General features: G+C 43.9%; 1 protein-coding gene and 1 long non-coding RNA gene across 2 annotated transcripts in view; one reads left to right on the top strand and one right to left on the bottom strand.

Moving 5' to 3' along the window:
* Positions 1-14,921, top strand: LOC136574295 (zinc finger protein 706-like). The gene is made up of 4 exons (XM_066575005.1): positions 1-158; positions 966-1,102; positions 9,029-9,136; positions 13,421-14,921. The coding sequence occupies exons 2-3, from the start codon at positions 971-973 to the stop codon at positions 9,122-9,124; spliced, it is 228 nt and encodes a 75-aa protein (XP_066431102.1). The 5' UTR covers positions 1-158; positions 966-970; the 3' UTR covers positions 9,125-9,136; positions 13,421-14,921.
* LOC136574311 (uncharacterized) overlaps positions 3,077-16,575 on the bottom strand; it is a 25,460-nt gene continuing 11,961 nt past the window's right edge. Inside the window, exon 2 of the long non-coding RNA XR_010786292.1 lies at positions 3,077-3,306. This is a non-coding gene — a long non-coding RNA (uncharacterized lncRNA). The remainder of the gene's footprint in view (positions 3,307-16,575) is intronic.

A 16,575-nucleotide genomic window follows, 5' to 3' on the forward strand; every position in this document is an offset into this window, starting at 1 on the left:
CGGCCGCCTCTGAGTAGGAAGTGGCGTAGTGCTCAAACTGGAAGGAGCTGGAAAAAAGCGGATGTGAACGCCGCCTGCGTGTCGCGACACGCGTGACGGGTCTGTCGTGACAGAAGAGGCGCTGAGGGAGCTTCGTGGTATTTGGACGGGAAGCAGCGGTATGTGGGGCCGGAAAGCTATCCGGTGTTGGGGAGTGGCGCCCCCACATGACCCGATAGAGCTGAGAGCGGCTCTTAGCTCGGCGTTGGCTTGCGGGGGTCTCTGCAGCGCACGCTACCCGCACAACTGCGCATGTCCTCCGTATACACTGGGGGGTCCTCCACACAGTAGTCTGCAGCCCCCTCATGTAACACATGGCATAGTGGAGCCGCAGGGGGATTACATCCCACCAAGTCCTCCTGGCACTGTTGAACACACCTCTTCTTGCTGGCAGTGAGTGGAAACCTTCATTGATGCCCATCCTGGCCCGCTGCATCGCATGTAACGGCACCGCATAGAAGTAAATCTCGCCATTGGGTCCGACAATATGAGGTCATCTTTGCGGAGTTGACATCTTTAGGGCTCCTGGCATCAGTCCCTCCCCCGCATCGGTTTACACTTTCCATACGCGCTGCCAGCAGAGACCGCGTGTGGCACTGTGCATGCCTGCAAATCACACGCTCAAAGGCGTGCACAGTGTCATATAGTTTACAATTCCCCGCACGGAATGCGTATAACGCTGCCCGTACGCACTGTAGTATATATCAGCAGCCCATACAAGTGTATACGGCTCCTGCTGCGTACGTCTGTATTTCTCTTGTGCATTGCTGCATTTTCACACGCCGGCGTGCATGGAGCGATCATAGTCCATAGGCTTTCATTGACTATTGACCGCGTATCACGTGGTCATGCAGCGGACGCGTGATGCACGGCCGTGGGCGCGAGTACCAAGCAGTGGTGTACCCTGAACTCTGTTGTGTTGGCAGTGATAATGGCTCGCGGGCAGCAGAAGATCCAGGCTCAGCAGAAGAACGCCAAGAAGCAGGCCGATAAGAAGAAGCATGGCAGTGACCAGAAAGCCGCAGCTAAAGCCGCGCTGGTCTTCACATGTCCTGTGTGCAGGGTAAGGCATCCTCCTTTATTGGATCCCTGTAGGGGGGCTGAATGGCTGGGTGCTTTAGGTACACTGGTGCTTGAAAGTTTGTGAACCCTACAGCATTTTCCATATTCCTGCTTTTTATATTTGACCTAAAACTACATCAAGTTTTCACACAAGTCCTAAATAAAGAGAACCAAATCAAACAAATTGGTCATAAATGTTACTCTGTTAGACCGCTTCCACGTCTGCGTTGGATCCTTCGGCCGGAGGTTCTGTTACAGATCCAACCGAGTAATTGTTCATTAGTAGAGATGAGCGAGCGTACTCGGAAAAGCACTACTCGCTCGAGTAATTTGCTTTATCCGAGTATCGCTGTGCTCAGGTCTGAAGATTCGGGTGCCGCTGCGGCTGACAGGTGAGTCGCAGGGGAGAGCGAGAGGGAGAGAAAGATCTCCCCTCCGTTCCTCCCCGCTCTCCCCTGCAACTCCCCGCTCCGTGCCGGCACCCGAATCTTCAGGGACGAGCACAGCGATACTCGGATAAAGCAAATTACTCGAGCGAGTAGTGCTTTTCCGAGTACGCTCACTCATCTCTATTCATTAGTCCTGTACGTTGGTCTGGAGAAATTTTAGTCCATTCCTCCGTACAAAAAAAAGTTTCAACCCTGTTATGTTGGTGGGTTTTTCCCATTAACTGCTCGCTTCAGGTCCTGCTACAACATTTCAGCAGAATTAACCCCTTAAGGACGCAGCCCTTTTCATCTTTTGAGACGGTGAAGCGCTGAGCGAGAAACCTGCGATCCAGCTGCGAAGTCTGTCTAAACGCTCTGCAAGAGTGCGAACTACCTTAGCGGTGATGACAGCGCTCGTTCAGTCGTTTACCCGACTGTCAGCCTGTGGCTAAGGGCCATTTAGTTCCTTTTGTAACCTTGCAGACTGATATGGCTTACTCTTGGCCTAATCTTTGTTGGTCGACCACTCTCTTGGGGAGGGTAATAAAGGTCATGAATTTCCTCCATTTCTGCACAATTATCTGACTGTGAATTGGTGGAGGTAAAACTCTTCAGAGACTGGATCGTAACCTTTTCCAGCCTTATGAGCATCAGCAATTCTTCTGCGGTCCTCAGAAATCCCCTTTGTTCATGCAATGTGCGCTATGAAAATCAGATTTTGATAGTGTGTTCCCCAGCTTCGGGAAGTAAGCGCTGTGATTGAATCGAGCACCAGCCAATCAGAGCCAGCGCTCGGTCATTTACAGCCATTCAGTGAATGACATTAATGAACGGCTGTGATTGGTTCATCAAGCGCCGGCTGTGATTGGCTGGTGCTCGATTCAATCACAGCGCTCACTTGCTGAAGCTGGGAGAATTCAAAGCCCCGTTTACCAGAGAGAGACTCCTCGGACAGCGGGTAGGATTACAGAGCAGCCTGCCGCAGCGCCTCGGGGATCATCATGGGGACACAGACGCTGGCTGCGAGGGGAGTATACACCTCGCCCCCCTTTCCAAGAAAATAAGACACTGTGCCTCTTTTAGGGCACAATTTAATATAATACAGTGTCTTATTTTCAGGGAAACACGGTAGATCCCTGTTCTACTCACACCCTATTGTCATCCCATTCATTAAAAACACCTGACTGATTTTACCTTCAAATTATCTGCTAATCCTGAAGGTTCACATACTTTTGCCATTCAGACATTTGATATTGGATCATTTTCCTGATGTTCTATTTTTGATTCATTCGTTTGATTTGATTCTCTTTATCCACTTTAAGCGCTGTGGAATGAGTAGGCAGCTATACAAATAAAGATGATTACTATTATTACTTGTGTGAAAATCTGATGTACTTTTAGGTCAAATACAACCCAAAATAAGAAAAATACTAAAGGGTTCATAAACTTTCAAACACCACAGTAATAACTGTGGAATGGGATAAGAATGCGGTCAGACAACCTCCTGGTGCTGCTTATCTCTTGGGAACAAAGGATCCAGGAAACGATTGTAGAATGGTGGTTTATGTCCTAACATGGACAAGCGTCATGATAATGGTACAACACTAGCATATCAGTGTACACACAGCATATTGGAGTAGATAAGGTTGGAATGGTTATCAGGGAGCTCCACAAAGTCTACAAGAGGATTGTTCTCCAGGATGAGCGAGAACTCGTCGCCGGCAGGACTCCAGTTTGTGATAGTGGGTGTGATTCCCAGGTACATTTTAAATGCTACCTAATAAAACACAAGGAAGATATTAAGTAACAATTTTACTCTATTTAATCCGCAGACCTTTCATTTTTTGATTTAAAAGAAAAAAAATTCTGTATTTACCACTACAGGTTGTTCAAGCACACCAAAAAATACAATGCTGTTAAACATTTTTCACACCTTATGTGATTTCTTCTATTTTTGTCACATTTATGTTTCAGATGATCCAACTCTGTGTTTCCCGAACTCCAGTCTTCACAACCTCCCAACAGGTCCTGGTTTGAGGATGTCCTGTAGTAAGAACACCTGTGGTAATGGCTGAGGCACTGACAATAATGGCATCACCTCTGTAATACTATGGAGATCCTGAAAACATGACCTGTTGGGGAACACGAGGACTGGAGTTTGGGGCAACCCTAATCCAACACTCAACTATGCAAATACAGTAGACATGAAATAAAGCAATTGATGCAGCAGGGGAAAGGAAACTGGCCATAGGATACGTCATGAATATCACATCTACGGGGGGGGGGCGTAACCTTGCTGATCAGCTATTTTTCTGAGCTGCTCTGCTGTTGCTGGAAGTGATGTACAAGTGACTGACCCCATGCCAATCTGATATTCATCCCCTATCCTAAGGATAGATCATCGTTAGTTCAGTCCTGGAAAAAAAAACTTTAGACCCCATTTACACTGACAGATGATCGATCAAAAGTCGCTCAAATGACCGTTTGAGTGACAGTTTTGAGCGATCATCTTTGCATAGTCTATAGTAGCTAAGTAGCTACTTAAGAGCTATGCAGGCATAGTGCAACATTGCCGCTATCACTCAGCGAACAATACAGCTCTTCTGCATAAGCAAACAGCTGTATTCTCCGCGCTTACAGCTCACGTCCCGCTGTGAACTACCAGCGGAATGCAAACTGAAAGAATCTTTTCAGCGCTGCCAACTGTGATAATAGCCCGCACCGCTGATAAGAGTTCACCCCTCAGTTCTTGAAAACTAGAATTGACATGGAACGAATCATGCATGAGAACTGCACAATTTCCATGCATTTAGACGCAATGGTCATCGCTCAAAAGACGGCTTTGAGCGAGAACTGTTGTGTCTAAATGGGCCTTTACTCACATTCATGTGCTTCATTTACACCTGATGATTGTCGGCTAAATGACTGCATGAGCGTTGATGTCACCACTAGTTGTTAGCGGTTGTGTGGAGCGTTTAGACAGGCAGATCACCGCTGTAGTATCACTCAATTCTCTCTCAGCACTTCACATTCTATGCAAAACACTGGAGAATAGAAAGGTCTGAAGGAGGTCAAAAGGGGGTGTCCTTAAGGAGAGCACCCAGGGTGTGTGTGGGGGCATGGCCTCTTGGGGGGTGAGTGGGTCGTGGGATGGCATTGTCTGTCCTCAAGAAGGGCACCCAGAAGGGGTGCTATTCTCAATCATTGTTTTACAGACTCAGTAAAAACTCATACATTAATTTGAAGGAATGTTGCAATCCAATAGGTGGTGCTGCAGAGGTATTGTTCTATCTCCCCTGTCTGTAGGAGAGATTTTACATTCTTTGCCACTGGAATTATTATTAACTGTTATGGTCATTCTTCCCTGGTATTTATCTATTAATCCCAACATGTCTGTGCCCTCTCACCCGCTCTCTGGTATTTATCTAGTGCAAATTAAGTTCACAATGTTCGTGCCCTTCCATGTGATCATATGTTATAGTAAATACGTCTTTAGTAGTGATGAGCGAGCATACTCGCTAAGGGCAATTGCTCGAGCAAACCTTGCCCTTAGCGAGTACCTGCCCGTTCGAGAGACAATGTTCGGGTGCCGGGGGAGAGCGGTGAGGAACGGAGGGGAGATCTCTCTCTCTCCCGCTCCCCCCTGCTGACTGCCGCTACTCACTGCTCCCCCGCGCCGGCACCTGAACCTTGTCTCTCGAGCGGGCAGGTACTCGCTAAGGGCAATGCTCGCTCGAGCAATTGCCCTTAGCGAGTATGCTCGCTCAACTCTAGTCTTTAGATTTGTTCTATTATGCCTGAGGAAGGACCCTGAGAGGTCAAAGCTTGCTAGAACATCATGTGTTTTTGTTGGCCATTAAAAGGTATCTACAAGATTATCTACAAGGATCTACAAGATTACTTGGTTTGTTTTACTCAGAACAATCCACAATTGAAATAAGCTACGGATTCTAAATCCACAACGTGTCTATTTATGCATTGGATTTTACAGGAGATTTCAGCTTCTGATATGCAAAGGTTTGTTATTGTCACAACCACAGTGACTAACATAATAAGGATAATGGCACCTCCAGCCCCTTTACCTTCTGCATCACCCCATTATTTGTAGTATGTAAGCTTGTTGGAATAGGCCCCTCATCCCTACTGTCTCCATTGACTGATCACTACATGTAACTGTGTTTTTGTTTCTGTTCCCCCTGTTTTGTATGCGCTGCAGAATAAGGGCTCATGTCCACGGGCAAAATAAGAATTAAAATCCGCAGTGGATTTTAACTCTTCTCCTGCCCGCGGATCCGCATCCCATAGGGATGCATTGACCACCCGCGGGTAGATAAATACCCGCGGATGGTCAATAAAAGGGATTTAAAAAAAAATGGAGCATGAAAAAATCCGGATTTACTCACACGCTCCGTTGCTTCTCTTCGCGCGGCGCCATCTTCTCTCCGTCGCGGCCGGATCTTTTTTCTTCGGGACGGCGCATGCGCGGGCACGTCACCGACGTCATCATGCGCATCCGCCGAGCCGAAGAAAGAAGATCCGGCCGCGACGCAGAGAAGATGACGCCGCAGCGAAGAGAAGAAACGGAGCGGATGGGAGGTGAGTTTATTCTCATTTATTGCTATTTTCAGCGCTCATGTCCGCGGGGCAGGAGGGACCCAGATTCTCCATGGAGAATCTGCAGCGGATCTGATTTTCCCCGTGGACATGAGGCCTAAAGATTATTAATATAATGCTCCTACATTATAGACATACCAGTAAGACTTCAAACAAAACTACTACTGCTGATACCCCTGGATGCATACACTTAAAATGGGGTTCCACTGCACTGGATAATGGGAACTTTGAAAATGTGACGCGGTGTCCAAAAAGTATTCCAGCATAATCTGCGCTCTTTTTCTTCGGAGTGCTACAGTGTGTCAAAACAGCAGTTTGTATCCCCATTGGGGCATTTTTCTTATGCTCTAGAGAAATAGGGTAGCAAAGTTTATGGTGGTTTTTTCACATAAGACCCCTTGTGAAAATAACATAATTGGTGTTAAACCTGGATGTTCTTGAAAAAATTGCAATTTTTAATTGTCATGGCCCAATGTTAATAAATGCCACCAAACACTTGTGGAGTCAGAACACTAACTACACCTCTTGATGAATTTTGAGCAGTCTGGTTTCCAAAATAGAAGTCCTTTTTGGGATGGTAAAATGTTCTGGATACTTCAGGGGCTTGCAAATTAGAGATGAGGTCCAAAAGTTATTCCACCAAAATTGGCGCTCCAAAAGCCAAATAGTGCTTCTTCCCCTTTGAGCACTTCCATGTGCCAAAACCGCGCTTTACATCCACATATGGGGCATCTCTGTACTCTGGAGAAATTGGTTTTCTTTTGTCTTGGCATCTCAAGGCCTCTGCAAACCTGAACTAGTGCCTGGAAAATGGCCCAATACGAGGGAGGCCGCAGAATCCACAAGACGCTTCTTAATTTCTGTGTTTTACACTAGGGCTACATGTGGGATATTTCTAAAAACTGTAGATTCAGGCTAATTTCATACAGATTGGTGCGATGTCGAGCCGTGAAACATGGCCCAATATCGCGCTCGTGAATATGCGATGTCCCCATAGATGTGAGGCGTTTGTCTAAAAACTCATCACTTTAGTACAGTAGCGATCCTCCACCAATGCAAAGTGCTTTCATTATTTTCAATGAGAAACCTTGCATTGCATATCACACACTGTGCAATGCTTTGCTGGCCCTATTGAAAACAATGGGCAAAGAATTCCAAAGGAATTCTTAAAGATGGGACATGCCACAATTTTTCTTTTCAATGCAGGAACAAATCGCTCAGGTGTATGATCTCATTTAGAAGAATGGGGTTCATATTCGTCTTACATACATGCACATCTTGCGCGATTTTCTTGGCTGTGTGAGAGAGGCTTCAGGGTAATGCATATTGAGTTTTGTGTATCTAACTCCTATTGTTTTAAAAAAAAAATTAAATTGAAAATTTTTAGGAAAAATTTTGAGTATATTCTCTACTTTTTCCTTTAGTTTTTTTGAAAAACCCGAAGAGTTCACAGTATTTGTAAATGCCACTTTTGAGGGGTGTGGTTTTTAAGATGGAGTGTTTTGGGGTTATTTTGTTTGTTTTGTTTTTACATACAGACTTTTCAAAGTCGCTTCAGAACTAAATTGGTCCCTTTTAAAAATTTGGTTTTAGATATTTTTTCAAAACTAGAAGAATTTCTACTATATTTACATGCTTTCTGACATCCAAAATAAATTAAGAGATCCTCTCAAAATTATGCCAACAAAGAATGCACATATGATAAATGTTAACTATCTTAGTGGTATCTGTCTTAGACCGCCTGCACACGGCCAGGTCGGATCCGGCTGCGAGAATTCTCACAGCGTGACCCGACTCGGACGTCTGCAGAGAGCAGCGTGACACACACCTGCTCCCGCGAGCCCCGCACAGAAATATAGCATGCCGCAATTTGTTTGCCACGCGAGATTTCACGCTTCCAAATCGCGGCCGTCTGCATAGGATTGCATTTGTTAACGCAAACCTATGGCAACTTCCAGGGGCGGAAATCCCGCCGTGGAATTTCCGCCCGTCTGCAGGCAGCCTTACAAGCAAAAAAACTGTAAGTTTGAAAACTGCTAATTTTGGGATATTCTTTTTTTGTTTTGTTTGTTTGCTTGTTTATAAATAAAGATAAGTAACACAAAATTCATCACTAACATAAAGCACAATGTGTTCTTGGAAAAAACATGGAAGCAGTCTGAGGGGTCTGGCACTATTGGATTCCCCTGGCTGTAGATTAAGATTTTTTTTTCTTGGTAAAGTGCGGTAAGGCCCCCTGCACACGGGCGGAAATTCCTCGTCGAGATTTCCCGCAGAATTTCTGCCCCTGCACGCCTGCATAGGATTGCATTATAAAATGAAATCCTATACAGACGGCCGCGATTTGTCCACGTGAAAATACACGTGGAAAAGAAATCGCGGCATGCTCTATTTCTGTGCGGGTCACTTCCGGGCCGTCGACTCCGCTCAACGCATAGTAACATAGTAACATAGTATGTAAGGCCGAATGAAGACAATGTCCATCTAGTCCAGCCTGTCTATCCTACTGTGTTGATCCAGAGGAAGGCAAAAAACCCCAAGGCCAGAAGCCAATTAGCCCTTTTGGGGGAAAAATTCCTTCCCGACTCCCTAATGGCAATCAGACTGTTCCCTGGATCAACCCCTAATATTTCCTACCTGCCTATATAGCAGCGCCGGCAGATCACACAGCCAGAGCGTCAGGAGAGGTGAGCGTCGCACTGGTCCCTGCATGGGCTCGGGTCGCGTCCTGCTGTGAGAATTCTCGCAGCGGGATCCGACCCGGCTGTCTGCAGGCAGCCTAACGCTAGCCATACCTTTTTATTATAGTCCAGTGATGTACATGATATGAAGTCTAGCAATTTTTTTGCACGATTGACTTTTAAATGTGTTTTTTTATGTTTCAGACACAGATGCCAGACCCAAAAACTTTCAAGCAGCATTTTGAAAGCAAACACCCCAAGTCTCCAATGCCTCCAGAGCTAGTAGATGTGCAGGCATAACAGGAAATAATGGTTAGTCACACTGTTTCTTAATGAGACATGTGAATATTTTAATTGAAACAGTTGCTTTATTTGTAATGTGCACTTTTTTTCTATGCTTTGTAAAAATGTTTGTCATGGTCCAGCTGTACTGTGCTAAATAGCCAGTCTTATCTTTAGCACATGGGGCAGCCAGAGATACACTGGATTTAATAAGTGGTGTGCACCTTTTAACAAAATAGAAGGATTTCACACAGATGATGTCGAGACTGGTGTAGGAAACTCCTGTCTTGATATATTTGCCGCATAGTATTGGGTGCGGCTGCACAAGGAATACCTGCAGCTCCATATATGCCACAGTACAGCCTCTTGCATACCGCTTTGTAATGTGCCCGAGGCCTGAAAGGGGTTGTTCTATTGTAAGCCATCCTCAGAATAGGCTGTCAGTAGTAGATTGTCAGGGGGCAGCTGTGTAGGACCCCTTATGATCAACTATTCATTCGGCTGGTGTACAAACGCACCAATAATAGTTTACAGCTGAACAGTCCCCTTTAAAGGGAGATTGTCACCAGGTTCATGCTACTCGAATCACAGGCAGCACGAACCGTGGACGGATCTGCATAGTGCCCTCGTATAGGTTTTATTTCTAAATAAACACACTTCGAAGTTTGCATTCTTGACTCTGGAATAGAATTCTGGAGTCAAGAGGCTTGCTGCACCAGGCTCTCATGGTGAGTGACAGCTTTTTACCTTTATCAAATAGGGAGAGGAGCTGTCAGTCAGCATGCTGTGGCGTGGAGAGACCAGCACTGCCCACCTCTGTGACTTAAAGGGGTTTTGTCATGGGGGAAAAAAATTCAGTACTTGCCTATTCCTCCCCTATGTCTTCTTACGTATCTTCTCCTCCTTGATCTTCTCCAGTCCCTTGGGTCACCTCACCTCCAGCTAGCCGGATCCTCTTCTTGTTATGGGGCATCCATTCTTGGCATTTTTCTTTCTGTAGGTCTGTGTCGGTTATGTCACTAGTGACGTAACGTTCACTGCCTAGCAAGGAATGCCAATCTACTGCCATAAGTGCTCATGCACGCTGTTTCGCCGCAGGTGTTCATATATGATTGCAGAGAGACAGCACGCATGCACAGTCTTGGCAGTAGCTCATTACTCTCTAGGCTGTGAATGCTACATCATTAGTGACGTAGTGTACATTGTCCTGCAGAAAGGTGAATGCCGGCAATGAATGCTTCGTCACTGGAAGATGAAGAATCAGACGGCTGGAGGCGAAGTGATCCGAAGGAGGGGGGGTTGCAGGAGAAGATTCGGTAAAAAGTCTGATGCAGAGGAATCAGTAAGTATTCAAATTTTAATTTTTTTTCTAATGACAGAACCCCGTTAAGATCTCTGCTTCAAAATGAAGCAGGCAAACTTCAAACATTGCAACACTTAAGAACAACCCTTACATTTGGGCACTGTGCAGATCTGTTCTGCAGTTCATGCTGCCTGTTGTTCGGTAGCAGTTTCCCTCTAAACTTAGTGTTTTTATTTCTGTTCTGCTTTGAAACTTGGTGCATATAATAGATCTAAAAATGTAGAAAACAAAAGTCCAACCTGATTAATCCTTGTTTTCCCATGGCATCTGTATCAAAAAGTGGCCCCATAGGGCTCCCACACACTTGCGATTGCGCTTTTTGTTAACACGATTGTCAATGGGACTTTCTAATGTTAAAAACGCAATGCAATTCACCAAAAACGCAGTTGCGTGTGTTGCTTTTTTTTTTTACAATAGAAAGTCCCATTGACAATCGCGTTAACAAAAAACGCAATCGCAAGTTTGTGGGAGCCCTTACTCTGTCCTGGCCCACCTGATGCCTGAAGTGGCCAGGATTACGGAAACAGATGAATTGGCTGTTCTACAGTTTGTCGTTTTGGACAAACAGTATCTCGAGGATGCGAGAATAAATAGATTTACACACAAAGGCCAAGTAAGCATTAATAAAGTTTACTTAATGATAAAGTGGAAAAACATACAAGATATCAAAGGCATAATATCAAATGATACAAAGAGGATATACAAATAGCATATCAACAAGATAGGAAAAGCAATAAAGTAATATATTTGTCAGCATAACCTAGTTTGCAATTTGGGGAGAGCACAGAATTAAAAGTAGATTTAGGGTGACTACCCACTAACGTTTTTTTACTGCGTAATTCGCAGCGTTTTTTTTTTTCTGCAGGGGTCTTTGGGCTATGGGACTTGTAAAGCTAAAATCGCGATTTCGCGCGATCACGATTTTAACATTACAAGTCCCATAGACCCCCTGCAGAATAAAAACATGCTGCGAATTTCGCAGTGAAAAAAAACGCTAGTGGGTAGTCACCCTTAAGGTCGTTTTACATAAGCCGACAGTTGTTTCAGCGACCGCACGAGCGCTGACGGCGATGCTAAGGTCGTTATCGCTCGTGCAGAGCTTTCAAACTGAAAGTCCTGCCGGCGGCTCGACTTCTTCTCGTGCGCTTCTCGTTCCCTGCTCATCGCTTCCTACGGGAAGTGCTGTGCAGGGAGTTTTCACACAGCACTTGCTGGCTTCTTGTACTAATGAGGTTGTTTAAACTGACAGAAAAGTCAGCTTGAACAACTGCTAACGATAAGTGACTTTCGCTCGTTTGAATGAATTTTCAGCGATAATCGTTGTGTGTAAAAGGGCGATTAGTTCTGCATCGGTATAGTTTGGTGGGCTCTACCCTTTGTCCTAAACAACCTATTATGCCAAGTGTGATGCCATATGTTGTTTTTTCCAAAATATCCAATGAGACGTTACACAGCTGTCCGTGTTTATTTTGTCTGGGATACATAATAAAGATACGCTGTTTTTCTTCAAAATCTTCTCGTGGTGGATATCCTCTTCACATCAAGCCATTTGCCAGGTGCTGCTGGTCTACAACTTTTTTGCTGTTACACAGCTTTTCTCTCCCGTTTTGTGAAGCCACTACTGATCTGTTAGAGAAGCTCTGCAGATGTCCAAGTATCTTCCCTAAAGAATGCTCAGCTATGTGTTAATTGGTTTTAACATTCATTTAGTCTAGATTCACACAAGCGTGTTTGCGTGCACAATATACAGAAGATAAAACCCGTTTATTACAATGGGTTTGTTTACATGAGCACATTTGGTATTCCTTCGCCATAAAAAATAAAGTATGCTCTATTTCTCTGCGCATTTGTTCAGGGAGAGAATGCATCTTGAACCCAAACTATTTGGCCATATCAATGTCTGAGAGCATTGTTGCGTGTTTTTTGCACGTACAATTATGCACAACTTGCACAAGCAAAAATCACAGTAAAAAAGCAGAGTGTATATGCAACGCTAATGTTCAAAACGCAGCGCAAATGTGTGCATGTTCGTATGAATCCAGCCTTACTATACATTCTGTAACTCCTATAGAAATGAGTGGGAGTTGCATAAACAGTGTTGCACAGCAAGCTATGTTGTTTCCCCATCTCAGAAGTTATGGAGACCATGTTGCTCACTGTTCTACAATATTTACTTAATTCCCTTCCACTTATGTGGGAATTACAAAAATGGCATAAAAACGATCAGTTCGGCAGTTTCCATAATCCCAACGCCCAATGGCTGCTGTATTCAGACGAGCATTCCCATCTCAACCATAATTGTGTGAGATAATCTATTAAATTATGTATAGGATCTACTTTCTGTTTATTATAGATATAACATATTTGATGGCAGCTAAATGCAGTCCGCTTTGGTGAAATCTGCGAACCGTCCGTAGCTGCCGAATTGCATGTTTTAACAAACGGCTGTCTCCCCGAACACCCACATGCACGCTCACATGACCTTGTCACCAGAGGTGTAACTTGAAGCTCCCGGGCCCCGATGCAAAACTTGTAACAGGGCCCCCAACTATAATGCTTTATTCATAGTACTGGGTTCCCTATATGGAGAAGTGGGGCCTCATGGGCCCCCTAAGGCTCCTGGGCCCGGGTGCAACCGCATCCCCTGCACCCTCTATAGTTACGCCCCTGCTTGTCACCTCACTTGTAGCTGGGTGCACTAGTTTTACATTCCAGCTCATAGAGGCAGCTCTCTTGACTATATAAAGACCTCACGGGCTATGTTTTTTGTTAACGTGTTCACAAGCAGGTCCTCATTAACTGTATTCGATGTTCTTCACAATGTAAAGTGCCCCATTTTGCTCAGCATGGTGGGTTATGTGCAGGCTTAGGTTTATTAGCATTTCTATAATGATAATGCTGGCAAAACTAGAATTCATTCACTTATTTTTTTTTTTTCTTTCCTCTTTTAGGTATATCCTCGGCTAATGAATACACTGAATGGAGTGGGTTGACCGTTCTTAATAAATGAACCCTACCGATTTTATGTTAAGTTGGAGATAAGTAACATGAGAGTATCCAGACTTAAACTGCAGCAACTGATTAATCACGGTGTGGATTGTATATCCTGATATACATGAGCTTATGCGTCAGATTATTATTCTTCACCAAAAAAGAGCATTTCTGACTTTGGTTTACCGTTCAGTAGATGGTTCCCTGCCGTGTAGATGGGCCACAGCTGAAGGATAAATTGGTTCTGTATTTCATGTAGCATCCTAAACACTAAGTAACCCGTCTTTAGAATAACCTAAAGCAATGTAAACCTTTACTTCCCCTTTTATTGTTTTAATTGCATTCCAGTGCAGACCTCCATGGTTACCCTTTAATCGGTTTATATCTCTGACCTAATATGGCATCCTATGTATAAATAATTGTGAAATATTACTTGCTATACTGTGCCAATGCCAAACACTTTGCACATTACCTTGTTCTCACCAGCCTTACCTGAGGTGAAAACCACTAGATAAAAAATCTGTCCTTGTCCTCATTAGTATTATCATTTTTTTATTTATTTTTTTTTCCTTTTTTCTTTGCGTTATGTATTATATACAGAACTTTCGTTCTTGAGATCTTCAGATGTGATTTATACAATATTATGCAGGTATTGATAACAACATAATAGTTAAACCAGATTGGTGCTTTTACACTAGTTATCAGGATCTCATATTTTTATTTTTTTTATTCCCAGTTCTAAACATTCTTCTTTATAATACTACTAAATAAATCTAAAGCAGCAATGAATGTGAGATATTGACATCCTTGCTCCAGATAATGTAACTTTAGAATGGATTTTCCCCCTCTTGCTTGTTTAAAGGAATACTAAACACAGAAAATGCACACAAAAAATAAAACCATATCCAAGCTCTTCTGCTAATCTCTTCATTTCCTTTGATCCTATTCTCTCTGATATGACAAATGAAACTGAGAAACATGTGAAGAAACTTGTGGTCCAGGAGCTCAGCCATGTTTTCTCAATCCTATGAGTGGTTGTAAGATATCCGCGTGGAGGAGGAGCCCCTCCCCTGTCTATAGCGGGACAAAAACTTCTTTAAGGGCTTGTCCTCTCCCAAGCCCCATCCCTTCAGACAACAACCAGCTGAATATGGAACTGATCAGCAGGCCATTAGTCCGTATGGACTTCTGCACGATTTCAACAGGACTGTTGTACATTGATAAACACAACATGTTAATTTGGATTTACGTTCATCATTCGCTTACTTTAGTGTTCCTTTAACTTTGGAGGAAAATGTAAAGCATTAAAAGCCATTTGCTGAAAAATATGATTGGGCCAACCTGCCCTTGTATACACGCCTACCAGTTAAGATATTGGACTTAACATACAATTTCCTATATATGCTTAAGTTCAGAAAGTATTTTGTGTAACAATCTTTAATAAATATTTTTCATTTGGAATTTGTTTTTGCTATTTGTAAGCATTTTTACATGTGATTTGTCTATTTAAAGGTAAGCGGCACTCCAAATACAAAGACCTTCCTGTGCTTTGCTCACACAGTGTAATTTTCACGTTGACTATGACACTCTTCTTAATACTTTTTACTCCCTTTTGGATCCACCTGCCTTTTGGCAGAAAAAAAAGTCCTACGTGACTTTGACCTTTTTTAGTTGTGTTTTGATTAGCGGGAATTAAATGTTTATGTTGGCCAGAAACTCATCGGGTTACTACATATATAAACAATTGGACCTTATGTGGAAGATAATGACTTGTAGGTCTCCAGTCTTTGGCAGTTTTAATATCCACTCCTGGTGTTGAGGCATCACAGCCTGCATTAAACTTACACTGTGGGAGCAAAGCCTGTGTTTTCATGTGAAAACCAGCCTCACATCTCTGTGGGGATGAGGAGAACCTTCTGCTGTGGCTGTCACAGCCACAGTAGAGGATCGCAAGGTTCTCCTATTGCTTTCAATGGGGTTAGCTCTGCTGCTGGCCCCATTGAAAACAATGGGCGATCTCGCAGAAAGATATGACATGCTGCAATGTCTGTTCTGCATGGCATCATGGTGCCATGCTGGAAAACATCACTGATGTGTATGAACCTATTAAAAAGAATGGTTTGATATGTGTCTCTCACGAGATTTTCTTGCCAGTGTGAAGGCAGCCTTAGGCCTCATGTCCACGAGCGGGTCGGTTTCCCTAAGCGGGAGCCCCGCTTCGGGATCGCAACTTGCCCGCGGCATAAGGACATGACTTACTAGTCCGGATGCGTGCAAGTCGTCTGGCGTCTCCTCTGTGCATGTGGGCAGGTGCACCAGCCGGCACATTCCCCGAACATGCGCAGTGAAGATTTTTTTATTTTTTCAAGTCTCCTGCTTTCCCGCGGGACTAGCAGCACACCAGGAGTGACAGTTCTGGGTGTGCCGCAGATTGGATGGCTTCCATTGACTCTAATGGAAGTGCGCCATTGATATATTTGGTGGATAATATGTATATATAGGTTTATGGGCTCTTCCAGGAACATCAGGGCCGGAGACCAATTACAGGACTAACTTCCTTATGAAAGTGATTTCCTTTTGAGGTTACCATTGCTAAAGTATAATACGGAGAAGAATTTCTTTTTCTCCATGAACCCGAAAAGTATAACACACAGTAGATTCTATTCATTTGCTTGCACACATTGAATCTGAACGCTGCTTGTTGATGATGAGGATCAGTGTAGAGTCCATAGAGAAGCTGTAGGCTCACTTGCTGCTTGTTTCACTCAGAACGGTTTCTGCTCAGTTGCGGCTGGTTGAAGGGGACCAAATCCTGTGTAGGGTCGATGTGGTTCCTTTTCACCAGCTGCAACCAGGCAGCTCTTACACACTGTAAATGAATACTCTCCGAAATCTAAGGAACATACATATTTTCTATACAAATATAGGGGTCTTCTGAGATTTAAACAAAATTCCAGAGGGTAGATAACAGCATAAAGAAAGAATAAAACTGCACTCTGCTTTTAAATGTTCTTTTGGTCCAGCAGTCCCAGAATTTCCTGCAGAAGTCACATGCCATTCACATGACTGTTTAGCCAAAATCTGTTCGCCTTATGAGCCCTTGTATAATCGCTAT

The sequence above is a fragment of the Eleutherodactylus coqui genome, chromosome 1 (assembly GCF_035609145.1).
Source record: "Eleutherodactylus coqui strain aEleCoq1 chromosome 1, aEleCoq1.hap1, whole genome shotgun sequence".
Lineage (NCBI taxonomy): Eukaryota > Metazoa > Chordata > Amphibia > Anura > Eleutherodactylidae > Eleutherodactylus > Eleutherodactylus coqui.